Source organism: Galendromus occidentalis, unplaced genomic scaffold, assembly GCF_000255335.2.
Source record: "Galendromus occidentalis unplaced genomic scaffold, Mocc_1.1 scf7180000075986, whole genome shotgun sequence".
Taxonomy (NCBI): Eukaryota; Metazoa; Arthropoda; class Arachnida; order Mesostigmata; family Phytoseiidae; genus Galendromus; species Galendromus occidentalis.
Genome location: NW_003803976.1, coordinates 442,725 through 462,350, shown reverse-complemented (window position 1 = coordinate 462,350; position 19,626 = coordinate 442,725). Strand labels below are relative to the sequence as shown.

General features: G+C 51.9%; 1 protein-coding gene across 1 annotated transcript in view; it reads left to right on the top strand.

Annotated features, from left to right (window-relative positions):
• Nucleotides 1-19,626, top strand: part of Nep1 (M13 family metallopeptidase neprilysin 1) — a 54,665-nt gene that overhangs the window by 14,734 nt on the left and 20,305 nt on the right. Inside the window, exons 2-17 of the mRNA XM_029113043.1 lie at nt 2,783-2,925; nt 3,055-3,084; nt 3,283-3,444; nt 3,575-3,655; nt 7,525-7,646; nt 7,780-7,884; nt 8,101-8,271; nt 8,368-8,454; nt 8,612-8,808; nt 9,859-9,947; nt 10,147-10,301; nt 10,822-10,914; nt 11,272-11,468; nt 12,636-12,717; nt 13,179-13,307; nt 13,558-13,623. Of these exons, the coding sequence (XP_028968876.1) occupies nt 3,303-3,444; nt 3,575-3,655; nt 7,525-7,646; nt 7,780-7,884; nt 8,101-8,271; nt 8,368-8,454; nt 8,612-8,808; nt 9,859-9,947; nt 10,147-10,301; nt 10,822-10,914; nt 11,272-11,468; nt 12,636-12,717; nt 13,179-13,307; nt 13,558-13,623 (1,716 nt within the window). The 5' untranslated portion in view covers nt 2,783-2,925; nt 3,055-3,084; nt 3,283-3,302. The remainder of the gene's footprint in view (nt 1-2,782; nt 2,926-3,054; nt 3,085-3,282; nt 3,445-3,574; nt 3,656-7,524; nt 7,647-7,779; nt 7,885-8,100; nt 8,272-8,367; nt 8,455-8,611; nt 8,809-9,858; nt 9,948-10,146; nt 10,302-10,821; nt 10,915-11,271; nt 11,469-12,635; nt 12,718-13,178; nt 13,308-13,557; nt 13,624-19,626) is intronic.

Here is a 19,626-nt window from a genome sequence, read left to right as displayed (position 1 = left end):
AAATATATTCCAGATCCGTTTTGACATCGCGGTAGTTGCAGTCTGTGCTCGGAAGCGACTTATGGGACTAGGTCTCTCGAAGCTCATCTTCGAACGCAGGATTTCTACGGGACGATGGAAATGCGCGGCAGGGAAAACCACGAGATTCTCCAAAATCTTCCACATGCTTCCACCGAGAACGTGCTCCGACGGGGTACATATGTATGCATGTGACGCGGGAAAAACGATATGAGCTACGTGGCCGTTCCAAGGAGCCAGGAATTTTAGGAAATCAAGCTATTATTGTATCGGCAGTAAACTATCAGCGGTCGAGAAGAGTCCGGCCGAAGTTCTTTCGTCGTGCTCGGGCTCACGACCGGCTCTGCGGCGCGAGTAGTGTGCTCCCTCTACTCGGTAACTATCGCGATCTTACATGTACACAGTGGAGGACGTACACGCTCCACATGTCCCTGCCGGCGCAGCATGGGGCGCGTGTGCGTTTGTCCAATCCGATACGGCTTTCGAGGGCATCGTTGTACTTCGACCTCACTTCTGAGTCGACCTCGTCAGTTCTCGCGGAGCCAGCTGGCGCTCTATTTCGAATGGCTTATTATTCGATGACAAATTCGCTCACAAGCTCGTAGCCGGGGGCGTCAAACAATGGCAGTCGAGTCCCTTCAGAACTCCATGCTTGGAAGGCGCAAACTCGGTCAATGAGTTAGTCGGAGGTTACCCGCAACGCTGGGTTTCGAATCCGGAGCTCAACAGCCACTCGAGCTCCGAATAGCGAATGCCAGTCCATGGGAGAATTTATCGTTTTCTCGGACTCTACCAGCTTTCCATGATTCGGAGTCCCTCCGACCACATCCCGATTCTGTGCGCTCGTTTCCATGAAGTTCCGGCGGCATCTGCCCCAAGGAAGAAGGTCTTAACTCCTAACAGCGAGCACAAGAGCCAAGAAGCATTCTAGAGCCATGAAAATGAGGCTTTGAAAATGAACTTGACCACAGCGTTCAAAAATTCCCCTCCACTCATGCTTGGTCCCGAGTGTTCTCGGATGACGCCCGCTCCTTCGCCACGAGCTTTTTAATGCAGAGCCACTCCGGTTTCTGTTTGCTCTGCTCTGCGTCACGAGGTTTCTGCTATATTTATCCGATAACTTGGAGGCTTCTTCATACTCCAGCAGGCTCCGGGGTCTGAAATCAGTGGAAATGACGTGAGCGATGAGGTCTCATCGGGGCGAAATAAATAAGAAGACCCAGGGCGGAACGATCAGGTCAACGGTCGGAAAGGGACTCACTGAACGAAATGTCCCCAGTCGTCCAGAGGTATATCATTGGAGCTCGTTTTTCGGGAAAAACATAAGGAGCATCGTCTGCGGGTCGAGTCGAACAGGCTTCTACCCAGTGCTCACCAAGATACCGGATGAGACCGTGATATTAATGGTTCCGTAGAGCCTCGTCGGAGGTTTCCCACCTGTGATCCTGTTTTTCCGGATGGTTGCCGGTGCTGTTTATTGAGGAGCGAGACTGCTCGGTGGCACTCGCGTGGCCGCAATATCCGCTAATACGTGCTAATGGTGCGAGACAAATTTCTGTCGAATCATTCTGCTACTTCACATGGGGGCACAGAGTGCAAAGAGCTTCTTCGCAGGTCAACGGCATTGTTTCGAGACGCGACTAATGGTTCGGAACGCTGGCGTCGACATTAAGGCCCTGACGAGGAACGAGCGGTGGGGAAATTATTCCTAACGCATAGTGGGCCATCATGGGTGGGGATTCATGGAGAAAGATTGATATTGCCCCTCTCAACAAACTCATACATTTTCGCGTTGAACCTCCATCCACCGGAAGCGGGAGAGAATCCCAGACTCACTGAACTCCCGAAATCCGCACGGCGGCAATCGGAATTCAAATTCCGCTTGTCTCACAGTGATTCGAACCTTGGACGGCTGCTTCAAACACTGGACGGAAATTTGACGTTCAGCCATGGTGCCTTGAGCGTCCTCCGCCCATCTTCCTCTACAGCCACGGAGCGCGTGACTATAGAAAGAGAGGGAAGAAGTTTCAGGACACTGAAACAAAAAAATTCAAGATTCGTTGTCGGCGAAGAGTCTTGCCGAGGCACGTCTCCTCTATCATGCAAATTTGGCTCGGGACGTCATCTGCAGATTTGACGCTTACCGCAATGTCATGGGGACCTGACGGATCTCATGCAAAGAGTACAATAACGCTCGCTCGCCTCTCGAATCCCATGCGCGATGCGAGTTTTCGGAGCGTCACGCCGACCGTCTCTACCGGAGAACGTCGTGAGCCGCAGACGGTCCGGCGTTTTGTTTTGACATCGGATTTACGATACACTCCCACAAGTCACGCACCTCAAGCTCCCGGTGAACCCCAGAGTGAGATCCATTAGTTCCGCTCCCGAGAGGATTGCGACCAGAGTTTTGTTATGGGATTACGAAACGGGCGGAATGCGGCGGCAGCGGGAGCAGCTTGAACGCTTTGAGGAGCAAGGCGACAAAGAAACAGGCGTTCATCCCCAGACAGCCGTCTTCACCCTTTAATGGAGCCGTCTCCAGCTCAAGTCGGCCAGCGAAGCGAAACTTCCTCGACGAGCGTTCTGAGGACACGCGTGAAGTTGAGTTGACATGCGAGAGGGAGAAAAGCTTCGCCCAGATTTCGCAGAGCGGACGCAGGACAACAAATCCCGTCCGAGTTAAGAGTGTTCGCCTCCCGCAAATCGGAAGACGATAGCAGATCGAGAAGAAGAAACGTAACTACGTTCTTTCTGTTCGTTTCAGTCGGAACACGGAGCTGCTCCTCGTCGGCTTGTTGACATTTCTCGCATCGAGTCTCCTCTGGTCGAGTCTGACGTATGCCGTAGATAGTGAGCTTGAGCATCATTCGTTGGAGCAACACGTTGCACACAAAGACGGAAGACGTAGTGAGTGAATCGTATTTAGAAGCGAACACACGAGGTTCATGCATTCCTTCGCTCCCCGTTCCTTTCGATTGAAGCCACAATTTCGCCTCATAGAATTCCGCTCCTAATGAAACCCGAATATCTTCGCAGTCTGCATTTCGAGAGAATGCGTAACCACAGGTAAGACTTGGACCCATTACTGGTGGGCAGCGAGGAATGGGAAAGACGTTGCGCTTGGGGGACCTCCCCGACCAGTGTCGAGCGTGATGATTAGAATCAATAAGCTCGATTTCATCGGCAAAGAAGGGAAGGCATCATTGCGCCTGACTGCCGAGATCCGCGCACTCGATTCCCCCGCTGACGTCTATGATTATTCAGCTGCATCACTTCTGAATGCGATGGATCCCAACGCCGATCCCTGCCACGACTTCTTCCAATACGCCTGTGGGACGTGGAACAAGGTTCATCGCATACCGGACGACAGACCGTCGATATCGACCTTCGAAGTTCTTTCCGATCAGGTTCAGCTGAAAGTCAGAGGTGATTTTGAACGCCGCCCTGAGTGTCTCAAGCCTCTATAATACAATCTGAATTCCTTCCATTTTATTATTACTTTTAACATTCTGATAGCAGGAAGATCTCCCATTGACCTTGGGACCGCATCTTTCAGATTTACTGGAAGAGCCTATCGGTGACCGTGAGAACCCTGCTTTCGTAAAGTCAAAACAACTGTACAAGGCCTGCATGAACAGTAAGTGAGGTCGCTTGGCTCTCTACTCCGGATCAGCGGTGTAGATCATTCGCACCTCGAGCTCCCTAAGAAAGCGGTCCTCAGCCTGGGTTCCGCGAGCCCCTACTCGGTTTCCCAGACTATAATTCATTTCATCGAAATGGACTGAATTTTCTGAGCTCCAAAGCATGAAGATACTTCATGCGATCGTGGTCGAAGGTTTTGCGGTGACTAAGGGTAAAATATGGAAAGAAAGAGTTCGAAACCAACGATAAGGGTTCCGCAGGGCAAAACAGGTTAAGAACCCCTGCTCTAAGATATTAGATTTCCAAGAGAGAGCTCTCATTGCAAGTTCCGAAGTTGGGTTCCCTCCTTATTACGCCGTCTTTCTTACTCAGTTGGAGGCAGAGATGACCTCGGAAATAACAATGTTTCACCGTGATGAACGTGCTCCCAGGAGGGGGCTGTTCCCTTCCGGATCTCTCACGTCGGTTACCCCGGCCCTGTCCACCGAGTCGCACATGCGCCCCGAATCGGCTCCTCCCGTTTCTACGTACACTTGCCGCTCGAGAAAACCGTGACCAAGGGGTGAAGAGTCCGAGGTCTTCCATGGAGGTGGATTAGCAGAATCGATTTAACAGCCGACCGTTGACGGCAACGAGCCAACGACTCCCCCTCTCCCCTCCGCGGGCATGAGCGCAGCTCGCGATTCCTCGTGCGGATGGGACTGAGGCTCAAAAGTCAATTGTTCCTGGTTGGAAGGCATTGGGAGATTCACGCGAGTCATCGCTTTCAAAGCTGAGCGCGACGGCGCTCTCGTGTCCATCGATACCATTCTAATCATCAGCACTCTGATTGTGCAGGCAAATACAAAGCGCGTGTCAATCGCCGGTTGCCCGTCACAGGGACAGGGTATATAAGAGGAGTCAGCGATCGCAGGTCTAAGCCTCAATTGGCGCGATTCCTCACGGCGATAGCTGTATCAGCGACGTTTTATCGCAACGCCTGATCCTGGCGAATACATTAGGCGATGCAGTCGGGAACAGGAGCGGCGCGTGTCAGCGATAAGGGGTCGGTCACTGACGTCCATTCAAGCGTCGCCTTCATGTTCACTCCGACCTATCAATAGGTGGATTCGCTCCCAACGTCTGTCGCCTCTGCATGCACCCCGACTGTTCCTGCTGCTCGCAGTAATTCCGGGTGGAGTTGGACGACGGGCTCCCTCGATCTTCCAAAAATCTGGAAGCCTATTTTCGGAGGACGGGGAATCTTACCGTCGGAGTCTGCCTCAGAATTCTTTTTGTCATGCCCAGGGCCAGTCAGGCTGCAGCTTCCGCAGGGCTCTGCCGTCGCGTCGTTCCAAAAATGATATCCAGAGAGGTCATCAAGCACCTCTATCACGTGTGGTGATCGAGGTGCTTGATATATTCATGTGCTTAGCATATTTTCCTCTCGAGTGAGAATCGCTATTCTGATTCTACTCGGAAAGTCCCAGGTTTTCATGTCGCCGCTACTTCACTCCTTCCGGTTCAGTCAGATGTACGTCAGAACCTGTCACGTTCCTGAACTTGAGGATGATTGCCAGAAATGGTTTCGAAACGTCTATGAACTGCACGAGGGAAAAAACCCCAGACCCATTGTGAGGCGAATGGATTCCACGTGCGTGCTTATGCCGCTGGCAAAGGACATGACCTCTGAGAAATATTGTGAGGTTACACACGCGTTTTGAAATTCCAGTTTCGACCTCACCTGCTCTTCAGGCGACAGTCTCCCGACGGCCGGGACCGTTCCCGAACTTTGGTTTTGGCTGCGATTTCAAATGCCCCAGCCTAGCCCCCAATACCTGGAAGTCAGCGCGGCTCGCTCTCCTCGTGCAAGAAAGAAAGAAAGAAGTCTTCACTCCGTGATCTCACCCCTCGAAATCACTTGGTGACCGAACGATCCCGGTGGGAACCGATTGCGTCGGATTCCGCAATGAGCTTCGGTCCATGATAAATATATTCCCGAATCTGTGGCCGAATGAACTAGAATACCCACGCACGAGAAGAAAATCATGTGAAAGCATCTCGAAAATGGCGCGCCTCATGGAGAGACACAGCGAGCAGCTCGATACCCCGCTCGAAGCACGAGCGGGAGGATGTCTCATAGGTGGCTCGAAATTCTGAAGTTCAGAAAGAAAAATCGTTTATGGTCTTCAACAGAACCGTTATCGTCGGGCTTCTGTTGGAGCATTTTGATGGGCTTCAGTCGGGAACTTTTTCTGCCATATACTTTTATATGAATTCTGCAAAACAGGTGCGTAGTTTTACGGATGTAATTTTCCACCCCCAAACAAGCAACCATCCGCTCCCAAGAGAAAATTATTCAGAAATATTGGGCCTCTGAGCTTTGCGGCTCATGTTCAACTCTCAGGTTGCAAGTAGCGGCTTTCGCTTTTTTGCATAATCAGTCTTAGCGCCTCGAATTCTCGTCGTTTTTCCCTCCCAAGACATGACCCCATATTCGCCACACACCTCAAATCCAAAGCACCCATGAGACGTTCGCTCGTGCTGCAATATCTCGGGCCAGCGGCAAGATGACACGTACCCAGTCAGCGCAAAGGGAAAGACAAGTCATGTCCGCGGCGTCCGTCACAGATGTGCTCTTTATGGGAACTGTCGCTCCCTAGTCGGAAAAAGAATCTAATTAGAGGAGGTTCCGTGGCGTCCCTCGAGAGAGTCATGTTCTTTGTTGCCCGCGAGGACTAGATGAAGGGATTCCTGCATCGTCTCTGAATGCGCGAAAGTGAGGCAGCAACGCTCCGAAAGCTCCTCCGTTTACTGTTCACTTCCCACGACCAGATCCTCAGACGAGAGCATCTCGCAGAGATCCGAATTATGTTGTCGACCAGGTGGAGTCTGAGTCGAAAGAAAATAGGGGGAGGCACCCCGAGGCTTCGCCCAAGATTATGCAATCGAATCTCGAGCTCATCGGATCCGGAGCTTCAGTGAAATGATTATTATTCGTGAAGTCAGGAAATTACTCGAATGAGCGACATTCTCACTCCATTCCGAAGTTCAGGATTCAGAGGAACTCGTCGCGAGAAATTCTTTCCTGAATCTTCAGATGTTCTCGGCGTCGCCAGACCGAAGTGAGCGTGGGGTGAATTCGCAATGCGGAATCCAGTTATACGTGCCCGATGGCTCATTTCGGAGCTATTGCAACTCGGGACGATTTACTCGGGTTCCTTTCCGCCTTACTTTACTAAACACACAGGCAGCCGAAAGGCAGCGAAGAATACGGGGTTAGATTTCTTCCGACAGACTCCCGAACATTCTCAGGAGAATACGTGCATCGAGACCCCAATACCGCTTTCCCAATTGTCTAGCAGCGGCCACCCTCATCCGCGGTGGAGAAATTACCGCGTAATATCGGGGTCACGCTGTCTCGGTCTCCTTATCCGGCGCACTGGCAATATTCCGGAATACATATGACCCGAACTATGACGGTTGCGATGAATGATCCTGAGCGAAGTCACGAATCCTCCTCGTCGAGGAGTCGGCTGTGGCGGCCTAGAGAAACAGCAGCCTCGACCGAGGTCCCAATGAAGAGTGCGAGAGAGTCGCAGAAATCGAAGACGATACCTGGTCCGTCGACGGGAAGTTCGCCTCGAGAAAATATGACTCAGGCAGCTTCATCACCCGTCTGAAGAATAGATTTCGGTCTCGGTCTGATCGGGGTCAGGCCCGCGTTCCCAGACCTCATTCTCTCGCGGCTCTCTAGGTTTCCTTCGCCGAATGACCTCGATGCAGGGATGATCACAGTTATTCGGCGCACACGATTTTCATAACGAATGAGAATGGATATAAGCCCCGAATTAGAGTGTAATTCGAAACCTTCCTCCTCCCCAGCCAAGACTACGAGCGAGAAAACGTTGCGGAACTGGATTACAGAACTCGGCGGATGGCCTCTTCTTGGAGGTGTCTGGAAGACCCCGAATACTTCTCTCGAAACATTCGTCAGCCATATCAAGGTGAAGCCTTTTCGTTCGGGACTATCAACATCCTCTTCTCAATCAGCATTCGAAAAAGCAGCAGGGGTTTCATATGACAAGATAAAGGAATACGGCTAAGCGCTTATCGATGATTTCCTCTTCGAAATTTTAGATGAACTTCAATTTGGAAATTCTCTTCCATCAATGGGTTGGTCCGGACGATCGCAACTCTTCGATAAATATCATCCAGTTCGACCAAATGCCGATGGTGAGCAGAGTCACCGGGGATCGGGCTCCGCAATTTCCTGTACCGGTCCCCGCATAATACAGCCGATTGTTGTATCGCGCGTTCGGTCGGACGATGGCTCACACAGTCAGGCAGAGATTGGCTCTGTATCCACTTACTGTCAACTCAGCTCATTCTTTTCTCCAATAACAGCCATCAAAGGAGTTGGCAGGAAAATAGCTCTAACAGCATCCAACGTTCCATCAGGGCGCTCTAGGGAGAGATTGGTACATTATGGACCGCTTCGCGAAGGACAGGAAAGCCTATCAGAGGATGATCTCTGACATCGCAACGCTTCTCAGCGGACCTGGAACGAGATCAGAGGATATCCAGAAAGATATTGACAATCTCGTCGCCTTCGAGATCGCCATCATAAAGGTGCGTCCGATCCGGCGGTCGCATTGAATTCAATCGTCCCTCCGGGAAGCGTGCTCGATTAAAGATTTCTGAACGATAAGGATAAGTGTTCCACAGAGCGGTTTGCCGGAAGTGGATCGGCTCGACTCGTGGGCTCGCTACAGGAAACTCAGCTTGCGGAACCTGACGGACCTCGTTCCAGCGGTGAGGAGTCGGTCTGCCGTATACACGGCCGACTCGCTGATTCATTGCTCCTTCGGACGAATTCCCTCTTTTCTGAGAATTTTCCGAATTCGATTCTTACCCGAAGTGTCATGAAGATGATGACTTACGTGTTGGCTTCCTTGTCTGGTCTTTGCAGTTCAACTTCACCGTGTACCTCCACGAAATGTTCAAAGGCATTCCTGTTTTCATACCGGACTCAGAATCAACCGTTGTTTACGCCTACGAGACTTTTAAAGCCCTTTCTCCGATCCTAGAGAGAACCGATCGTAGAACGATCCAAAACTACGCCGTCTGGAAAGTAATAAACTCCGTCCTCCAGTATCTCCCCGAAAGGTACAGTCTGCGTACAGCGGCCGAGCAAAAACAAGAAGAGGGAAAAAGCAACAGTAATTTCCATGAAGAGAACTGTTCTCTTGGGAAATCCGTCTTAGGGAGCTGGGTTAATTGAAAACTAAGCGAACACGACCCCACTCGAGAATTTCGAAAGACGCTTACGATCTCGAGCATTTCAGAAAAAAAACTCGTTAGCGGCCCAGGACGCAAACAATCATGGGCTTTTTCCCACTGGGGGAGCGGAACTCGTTGTTGATCCAAAGGTCGAGCTTGGTATGCTTTCGGAAGCCGACCGAGAGGGAACTCACAGCGGAGAACGCGGTCTGTGGAGAGGCTCGTTCAGCTCTGTTTGACGGGGCTTTCGGAAATACCGATCGATTCCCCTTCAGAGCGAGGGCGCAAATCGTGTGGGCCGAAAATCCTCATAGGATCGCAATGTCGGATTTTTTGAGACCATCAAGTCGAATCGAACGTGGGTTCCGGCACTCATTCAAAGGATGGCCCTTGCCCTTTCGTGGCTCTCCGAGCGCTTCTTGCGTCACCGAGCATCTCTTTCGGGGAAATTCCGTTTTCCTCGACGTCGATACATCCATGCCCCCATGGACAGTGGCTCTTGGCCCGAACAACCTAGGCCCTGTTGCAGCAAGCGGAAAGCTTACCACTTCGCGCCCTTCCGTCAGCATCTGTGTGACGGGACGACCTGATTTTCGGCGTCGCGTACGCACAGGGAGGGAGGAGCCCGCTGTAACTCTTTGAGAACATCCTTCCACGCACGTCTTCCCTGCTCGGAAATTATCCTCACAGAAGAAAAATCCTACAGCTCGAGCTCTGCGCGTGTCTTTCTTGTGATGCGATCTTCAGGGATCGCTGTCAGGCATTAGCATTTCACAGAAGGAGGCGACCGTGTTTGCCCTGTGGTTAAGGCTGCAAAGTGCTCGAATGATTCGACGTTTGCTCTCTCAGGACGGGCTACCTTTCTCAAGCTGAGCCAGAGGCAGACACAGAACGTTCACGGTGGTTCTTGGAAGGAATAATTTTTCCCTATTCCAGATTTTCGAAGATCCTCCTCGAATTTCTGAAGAGTTCTAAAGGGATCCTTAGTGAGAAGAAAGAATGGAGGAACTGCGTCGACATAACGAGTGAGTCGTTTTGCTCCAATTTTTTCACGAATCCGAGAAGATCGATGTAAGGATGGACGCGACCGAATCTCCGCGAAATGCTCAAGGGAAGAAGCTGCCCCTTTTCCCCTGTTCGACAACCACGGAATATCACCGACCGGGGGTCCCGTATGGAGTCGTCCCTTTTTTCGATTCCACGATCACACTCCTCTGATTTCAGCTAAGAAAATGGGCTATGGAGTAAGTGCACTTTTCATTCGAGACCACTTCGATCGTTCGTCGAAGACTATCGCTCAAGAGATGATTCACAATCTCAGGGAAGCTTTCAACGAGCTCCTCGAGGAAAATGACTGGATGGATCAGGATACAAAAAAGGTGAATTGAATTATGCCTCTGGAGTCTGTTCGTCTGAAACATGACGGAGACCCCATACCTCCTCCGGCTCCAGCATGATGCCCCATATGCCTACGGCATCCCTCGGGGGTACCACCCTCGACTTTTGTAGGACGCAGCCGGCTACCGCCCGGGCACTACCGTCTCCCGCTCGAAACAGCCTCAAGGTGGCTGTGAGAATATTTCTTATCCCTTGTCTGCTTCCGGTCGCACTGCGAGAGGCTTCAAAACACCGCAGCTCTCGGGCTCTGTACCGCTGTTCCAGAGACCCTGATCTAGGGCGGAGCGATCTCCAATTTCCATGAAAGATCCAGAGAATCGCCCCCACTCGGAACAGAATCAGCTTGCTCGATTCCAATCGTCACGTTCGTGTCACGTCCAGATCGCTAATATAGCGCCGGCGCGTCGTCGGGGCTATGCCGCGGCGGTCTTTCGGTCCCAGACCATTCTGCGTCTGATTCTTCTAGAGTGCTGAGATGGTTCATTTGAGATTCAATTCCAGGTCGCTCGAGAAAAAGCAAATTCTATGAACGAAAAGATCGGATACCCTGATATCTTCGATAATGACAGCCTTCTCGCCGGCGAGTACAACGAGGTGAGCTTTGAGCGTGACCTGGTGGTGAATCGACTCTCGTTCCCAGCTAAGTGTCACTTAAATCTCCTGACGAAGGGGCGATTATGAGGGCGTTGTAGGGGACGATGAGGTTGTATGACCGGAATAAGTTGTAAGGAGATTTCCATCCGCTGCCGAGGAATAGAGACTGACCTGCGGCCATCTGGAAGCGAACTTCGTCAAACTGGGTCTAAGAATCATTCTCGATTGCACTTGTGGGAATCCGGGAATGACTGAGAAGCCAAAGCGGCGGAGAAGGAGGAAACATGGACGAGCCGTCGCGGCCGGCGCGAGGAATCATGCCATGGTGATCTCAGGCCTTCTGTCCCGAACTTGCAGCTTGAAATCAATCCCGTATTCCTGGAATCGCTCCGGAATCTCGGTCGATGGGAAAGCGGTCGGACTCACATTCGACTCAGACAAACCGTGGACAGGAATAGGTGGACCAATAATCCTGCTGTGGTGAACGCTTTTTACGGGCCCAACAAGAACGACATTGTATTTCCGGCTAGCATTCTTCAACCATTCTTCTACAGGTAGGTTCATCCTACGTATGGGTATGCTAGTCGAGTGGGCTCCAATGAACGTTTTCTGAGATGTCGCTCAGAAAGCCATAGAATGCATCAGTGGAAGTGGGAATCCGAAAACAGGGTCGAGAGAGGAATCGCAGATTCACCTCAATCACATTAGTGCACAGGTCTGGATGTGATATGCTCGCGAAGCACTGAGGGTGATGGAAGCTGCCTCCGGGTGCTCCATTGGTAAGAACTCCGATTTGGGGTTCACGTCGCGCCGCTACCTTATGTTCCGTCCACCAGTTTTCCGCATAAGGTTTCCGCGCTCCGCCTTCGACCTGCAGGATCTGAACCGGCTGGCGAGATTGGCGAGGCCGTCGCGGTCAAAGAATCTGATTGAGTTGATTGCATTCGACGACCAATCTGGCGCAAGACACGGATGCTTCAAGATTACATGACTCTGAATCCACTGGCGGTTTGTATCGAAAAATCGTGAGGGAAAGCCTCACGCGAAGCTTCCTAAAAATTGGGGGAGGTGGTTGCTGGATCTCATCGATCATCAAGCAGCTAGATGGCTTAGTGACGCGAGAGGCTCGATGGAAAATTCTCGACGGAAGCCACACTCATAATTCTCAGGTACAGTCCCGAAATTCTATCATCCGGAAATAGAGGTTCTCGGAGGGAGGTAGAGTGGCTCGTACAGCTTTCTCATCCGGATTCGGATCGACTTGTCGGGGTGTGTGCTCGAACTAGCTTGAGCTTAGCGCTTTCAGGAGGTTATTTCGCAGTCGTGCCACCGCTGCTCGATTTAGCGGAACGTAGTCAGAGCTGACTGCTTTCGACCATCTCCTGGTATTCAGAGACCGCGAGATCCGCGATGACATTTCGAGTCCGATGGGAACGGCATAGCAAAAAAAAGAATCGGATGAACTTCGGGGTTATACGCTGTGCACACCGCGAAGTTCCAATGCGTGACCAGCTCGGAGAAATTCCGTCGTTTCAACGCGCTGATTAACTTCGACCCGAGGTGGCCAAAACTCCAAGTCTGGGCGAGGTCTGCTCGATTACAGCCGGATAGGGATATGTGTGCTGGAGATCGAACAGCCCCTTACAATCACCTCAAGATTTGGAACTACATAAAGAGTTTTTTTTCCGGGGCCGCTTATGAGACAACGGTTTTCTTTTCAGTAAGCATTTTCCGAAGTCGGTGAACTACGGAGGAATCGGGGTTGTAATCGGTCACGAAATCACTCATGGTTTCGATGACAAGGTTCGTATGACAACTTCTCGATGCAGTGTCACTATTCTCCTCTCCTCGTTCGATCAAAGACCGTCCCTGGTTCCCGACGTCGGACCAGCGATTCTGAGAGACAGTAGAGTCCAGCCGATGCATGCCGATATTGACATGAATCTAAGATCTGTAAGAGGGGTTCCTCATCGCGCATCTCTAGGAGAGACTCGTATTCATGAGTATCGTCTCCTCGTATATCCTGGAGAGCTTCGGACGGGGACCCTTCCCGCATGGATGAGAAGCCCATTTTAGCATGAAGTCTCTCCTTTTATTGGAACTTCGAACTGTGGCGAGATCGCTGAAGCCTGAGCTCGCCGTCACGAGTGGCTGTTCCCTGAACGCTGTGGGCTCAGAACTGGGCTCACCCAGTGTGACCGCAATCCGGCTTTGAACTTCATGATGATCGTATTCTTCAACCCGTGACGATCCTTCTATTCTAGGGGCGCCAGTTCGATAAGGACGGTAACATGCAGCTGTGGTGGAATAACAAAACGATCGAAACTTTTCGTAAACGAGCAGAATGCATGATCGAGCAGTACTCAAAGTACTCCATGCCAGGATTCGGCAACGTGAGTATCGTTGGTACTTGTGCGTTCCTACGGGGATAAGGGAGCTCGAATGTCTTCGGAAACCCACGCAGAGTTAGCGCGACGTACGAGAGCCCGTTTTGAGCGCGAAAGCATTTTGTGGTGCGTGATTACATCAACGTCGACGTTGCGGAAGTGAGCAATCGAGTTCACGGACTGAACGAGGACATCGTCCGGTGAACGGCCATGCGTGACTCGAAGGACCTCAATTCTAAGACAGCTCATTTTGAAGGTGAATGGACGTCTGACTCAAGGAGAGAACATTGCGGACAATGGAGGACTGAAGCAGGCCTTCCGAGTGAGTAACTCCGTCTCACTATTACTATTTCCCCTAGTTTTCCTTCGCCGGTCCGTTTCGCTCAACCCGCCTGTCTCTATGGACTGGAACTTTGGATCGGGGGAAACCGGTCCGCCATTGTTCGGTCGGCAGTTCCGCTTTCGAGAATTTCATTGAGCTTCACCGCTACCGACTTCGAGCTTCGATCTCTCGATCCATTTTTTAACAATGCTTGCTCTCTTTAGAAGTTTGCGACTTGCACAGGCTCCCATAGACATAAGCCCAAAGGACATTGTGTAAACTCACGCATTCGACGATTATGCTCCGGGAGGACGTTGCTCTCTAGTACGGTCGTCGCATGGGCTTCGAGCGCAATGAGCGCGACACCAAGTGTGATGAATTCTCATATACTGACAGTAGAGGATCAGGCAGGATAGGAATTAACAATTCCGGATTCATTCCGTTTGTAGACCATCAATGCCGACTGAGTGGCTCTACCGCGCGCTGTGCCGAGCCCCGTCACGTTTGTTGTACTATAGGCTTCAGGACCTCGCCAGACCAGGACAGCCCAGTTGCTTTCGGTCGTGGCTCACATCTAACGCGGCCGGTGCTGCAGCGTGACGGCTTTGTCACGGAATTAACCCCGACATGAAGCTCCCTAGGTCCAACGATTCTGCCCCCATCGTGAACGGATGCTTTGCCATCACGCATACTTTCGCTCTGGAACTCTAAAGTTGAATTCTAGTAGAATCGATCGGATAAGTCGATTGGTCAGGCCATGGCACGATCGGACGCACCCTGCTTGCCGCTTTCCAAACTCAGGAAACGGGCTCGAGAGTTGAGGGTATCAGTTTATATGGATCTTCGAGGGCCCGTGAAGTCTGGCGTGCATGAGGACGATCACTACGACGAACCTCAGAAAACGGAAGTGATCAGAGTATGGTGGGTGTGAAATGTCTCGTCACCCCTGCCTCAATTTCCGGCCCGTGTAGCTCAGGCCGCAGGTTCCGCGGTGATAAGCCGCAGAGGATCTCCACTCGGACTTTCCTGGAGGCGGTCCCGTGCGACGGAGATTTTCGAAAGAGGACAAGCCGAGACGCGTCCCTCATGACCGTCAGCCTCGCGAGACTACTAGTGAGCATATAAAAGGGAAAAATTAGCAGCATCTGCTATAATTAGGGGAACCTCCGATAAGCGCGAACCGGAGTCTCCTAGAGCTCCTCGGCGATCCTCGAGGATGGCCACGAATCTCTCGAGTCGTCTGCAAGTTCAAGTTCGCTCGGGGCCGAGCGGCGCGGTCGTGGGCACGCAGCTTTGTCCTCGACTGAACGAACGTGATCCGAAGCGGACGTCGCTTTCAAGGTTCGCCCACAGTGGAATGACAAGCGGTTTCCATAAAAAGGGTCTTTATCTTTTTCTACGACTGTGCTCGGGTACGGCGAATTCGCGATTTTGCTGGCTCGTACCTCGTCTATCCACGGCCCAAACGCTGCTGTTCTCAGCACGAGCGGTGCATACTCGGAATTCCTACCCCGTATTCGTCTCATTCCGTCGCGGGGAATAACGTCCTCCATGTCGCATGCTCACAAGACCCGACACGTTCGCATCTCAGATGTCAACGACCCGTATCGCCGTCGAGCGTTCCGGGGCAATCTTTGGATAACCGAGTTCGCGATATACACAATTTCTCGGAAAAAATTCGGCGAATCCTCGGTTCGAATGTTGAACTGTTTCCATCTCCGTTGACGCAGGGCCCTTCGGCCGAAATCCGATCAGAGTGCTGTCAGAAAGGATCAATGTTCCTAGTTTTCGAGGCTCGGGTCATTAGATAAGGTGATGTCGTAACAGGAACCCCTACCGCTGTTTCGACATGTTACGCGCGGCACGACGCATCCACTGAATCGCATCACTTGCTTCTAATGATGTCGGATTTATCTCGACACGACTCCGGCTCCACCTGAGATCCGCTTCCCCCTCCCGAAAACCTCTCTTAAACGAGGACGGCTCCCGGGAAGACGAAACTGAAGACGTGCTCTCGTCGAACACTGAAAATTCCCTAAATTCATCTCGTGTTCGTCAGTCTGAGAGCTTTTTCCTATCAGAGCACTGGAGGAGTACGCTCCCATGATCTCAAGAGCTCCGGTGTGCCGATAAGTTGCTTCTGTCAGACGGACATCAAAAGCCGAATCGCTCGCTATAATTGGGAAACTTCCAGCAGGCAGCTGAATCTTGCAAGAGGAACGGAAAGAATATCTGTGAGTGGGGGAGACAATGTCAACGACTGGTACGTGTTGTGTAGTCAGCGCATCGCTTCTCGTTGCGAAAGGCGGAAGACTCGCCTATGCTTTCGCTATCTTGGTTTGGCCTGCCGCCTATACAGCCACGAGCTCCAGGAGCGCTCTCCGAGCCGATTAACTTCGAGCTGCTCTTTTGGAAGATCACGAAGAAACCCTTTCCAACCACAGATCGCAACGAGCCGAGAGATCATCCCGCTTGTCCTGAGATCCTGAAACAGGCCAGGCGACCCCCGAGGACCTCAATGGACCCGGGGATATATTCTACACCTTTTTTCTCGTTGGACCTACCTCACAATATGAGTCCTCGAGCAGAAAAAATCGTAGCGGAAAGTTGATGGTCCTACGCAAAGGATTACATTCGCCCCCTCTTCGCTAATTTCGACTGGTCGGTATTCCGCATTCCTGGGCGCCAGCAGATTACTGACGATGAGAACATCATAGACGCCATCACCTACGTGACTCCAACTCCATCCCGGAAACGGGTGAACGATTCTCATCCGCTCTGAGTGCCTGCCCCTCCAAGAGCGACGTAGTCGCGACCTCTATGAGGCAGAAATCGGATGCTGGATGGTCTCCGATAGGCAGAGGAATATCTCCAGTAGGAGAGATCTGATGACGCCCGAGATGACACTTCTGATTTAGACAACACCGAGAGTCCCGAGAGAAACCGATCCGGCGTCCGGACGAAAACAAAGCGAGCTAGGGAATCCGATTCTCCGAGCTTGGGAGAGTATCTGTTGCAGGACCAAACCGTTCTCTGGAGACCCTCCGGAGGGTCTCTTCGAAAACTGTCTTAGATGCGCGGCTTGAATATATAGAGGTTGATATGAGAGGCTTGAACTCCTCTGGTCGACGCTCCTACCCGGACCCTAACCTTGAGCGGAGCTTTTCTGTCGCTCTCCATGTCGAATTCTATCCGACGATTCGTGGGTTTGGATAGAGCTCTCCGTGTGCGCACATGTCGTGGGAGAAAATCGGAGCCCCAGACACACTGCTCGGAACGAACGTCGACTTTGCCTCTGCTGTCAGATACGTCTTGGAGTCGATCGCCCGTAACGAGTCGATTACGGGGGAGACGGCAGATTTCTCGCGACCAAAGAGTAGTCTGTATTGACGCGTCGTCGGTAATGAAGGCCGCACCGTCCAAATAGTTTTCTCTCCCTTTGTTCTCGTCATTCTCCGGAGTCCTCGCGTCCGTCACACGGAATCCGATAGGCCCCAGGCGGGTTGGAACAGCGATCCCGCGCCAGGACAGGCGCGAGAAGGAAGAAGTCATTCCAATTACGACGACTAAGCTGGAGCGGCCGAAAAGCACGGGAAGACTTTTCTACGGGAGCTGAGCGATTCTCGAGAGTGAGACCTGACACTGACTTTCGCATTATCGTAGCGATCGCACGAGATCAGCGTAAGCGGATTTCTTCCCACAGATCTCTATCGACGGGCGTGTGGATCGCATTTCGACCTTTGCAGAGATGCCGGAATGCTTCCGGGTTGGCTATAGCGAGCCTCATTGGCCGGAACTTTCGGGATTACGGGAGGAGTAGCGGGTGCTAGGCAGCTCCGAAAATGTCTCGAAGTGAAATATCCTCGTCGCCTCCGATATCCTGGTGAGATCGGCCAAGGTCGTGGATAAATTCTCGGCGGCTGAAGTTTACTCCAGTCCGACCCGCGCATCAATTGCTCACTGGCGGCATCGGACAAATTTCGCAGAGAGAGATCCGACGATTATTTCGGCGACATTTTTCTCGATGATCAACCTCCATGAATATCGTGATCCCGGTTCGAACTCGGTCCGACTGGTGACTCTGGAATCGTTTCGTGCTCTTTCTGAGAGAATCGTAGGTTCGTGAGTGGAGGCAATCGAGAATTCCACAGGATCTCGTCCTCGTTTGCGGGCAGCTTTGCCTAAAAACCACGGCGCGTTCGACGCATAATAATAATCCGTGGGAGAAACCTCTCCATTGAGCGAACCCGAAGAAGTCGGAGATCAGAGACATTCTGAAGCTGTTCTCTCCGTTCGGGAATGCTGTACCGACAAGGGAAGATGCGTCAATTCTCGTTCCTCGCGACCCATTCTCACCAGGAATTCGAATTCGATAGCCGCGGATAACACGGAAGACAAATGACCGATGATGAATAATCACAGTCGAGATTTGTCGAAGAGCACGCCGCGTTCGCTATCGGAAATCTGGGTGAGTTGGCTGTGCATGGCTGGCTGGCTTCACAGTTCACGTAACCGGTCGGCGCGGTTCAACTCCGCGACGAGGGCTGGGGGAAGGTACGTCCGTCCGTACATACGTACGTAGCTATGGAGACGTGATAAACAGCGGACTTCGAGACTCCTGGCTAGACAGCAGTCGCTCCCTTGAAACACTCCGGATAGCATCCTGCTTAACAGAGGGACAGGCTTCTCTGTGAGCGTACAGCATGCCCAAATACTCAGCTGTGGTCTGCGCACAACGAGACGACCTTGAACTCTCTGGTGCGACAGCGTCTCCAGCGTCAAGGTCGCTCGGTCTGGACTGTATAAGTGCGAGTGACGTCTGAGACGGAGCAGCGCAACCGCCGAAACTTGCTCAATTTCAAATCATTAGCCATCCAATCGACCCAAGTAACGTGTTTCATCTAGTTCGCTCGTGAAAGTGACTCATCTCGTAAACTGTGCTGGAACTCATAATTTTTTCTACTTTTATATCGACTACTACGACATACGCTCCGAGAATCGCGATTCCACCCTGAGCCCGAATCTCAGTACCGAGATCTTCGCTCGGAAGTATTCCTCGATGCACAATTCCCCGAAAACATTGGCCGCAACGAGGGAAGAGCTCGCGATAGAATATCTCCGTCGACTCGCAGCCGTTCGCACCCAAATGAAGAAAGATGATCTTCCGTGAAGGCAGAGTCATATCGGGCGAAAATTGAGTGCCTTTGTCAATAACCTCCTCCTCTATCGCGAGGATTCAGAGAGACTCCGCGGGAAAGGCCATGGCGAGTACTTTCCTGGAGTTCCCATAGTGCCGTCGACAGCCATCGCCAGAACTCGGACTGCGTTGCCTCAGCATCATCCCGTGGACGCAAATCTTCTCCACGACGCTAATCCGTGAAAGGGAGCTTCTTGTTCCGGAATTTGGAAATCGCTCCTGCACCAGCTAAAGTCGAGCAGCGGTTCCTGGTCGGGGAGAAAACACCCGGATATTTGATCACCGAGCGAGTGATACATCCGAAAAACAGGACCCTCGTCCCGAGGAGAAACTCCGCCCGAACTCTCCTCGGAACAACGTAATAACGTGAAGCAGTCAAGAACATTCCGTAAGGGAGAGCTCACGGGAGAAAACGCCGAATAAAGGATGAGGAGATCGAGGAAAGGGTAGAAGAAGACGACGACGACGACCACCACCACCACCTCCACTACGTCGTCCCTCCAGGAGAACAAGGAAAGGGACCGGGACACAATAGGGGAGAGACGGTTGGAAAGGGTTTCCTCGAGAACAAGCCCCGGAGGGCCGACAACTTCACCGGGGGATCTACCAGTTGTGAACCGGCTTCCTCCAACACAGGACGGTGTTGTGATCTTCTTCGGCTATTAGCGGCAGTACACTTCTCCTTATTTTCTACTGGAGAAAAAAGGCTTCTTACGCAACGAATTTCTAGCACACGTACAGAGAAACACGAACTTGTGAATGCAATGACATCCCGGATCAATTCTGGTTGGCGATCACAACCAGAC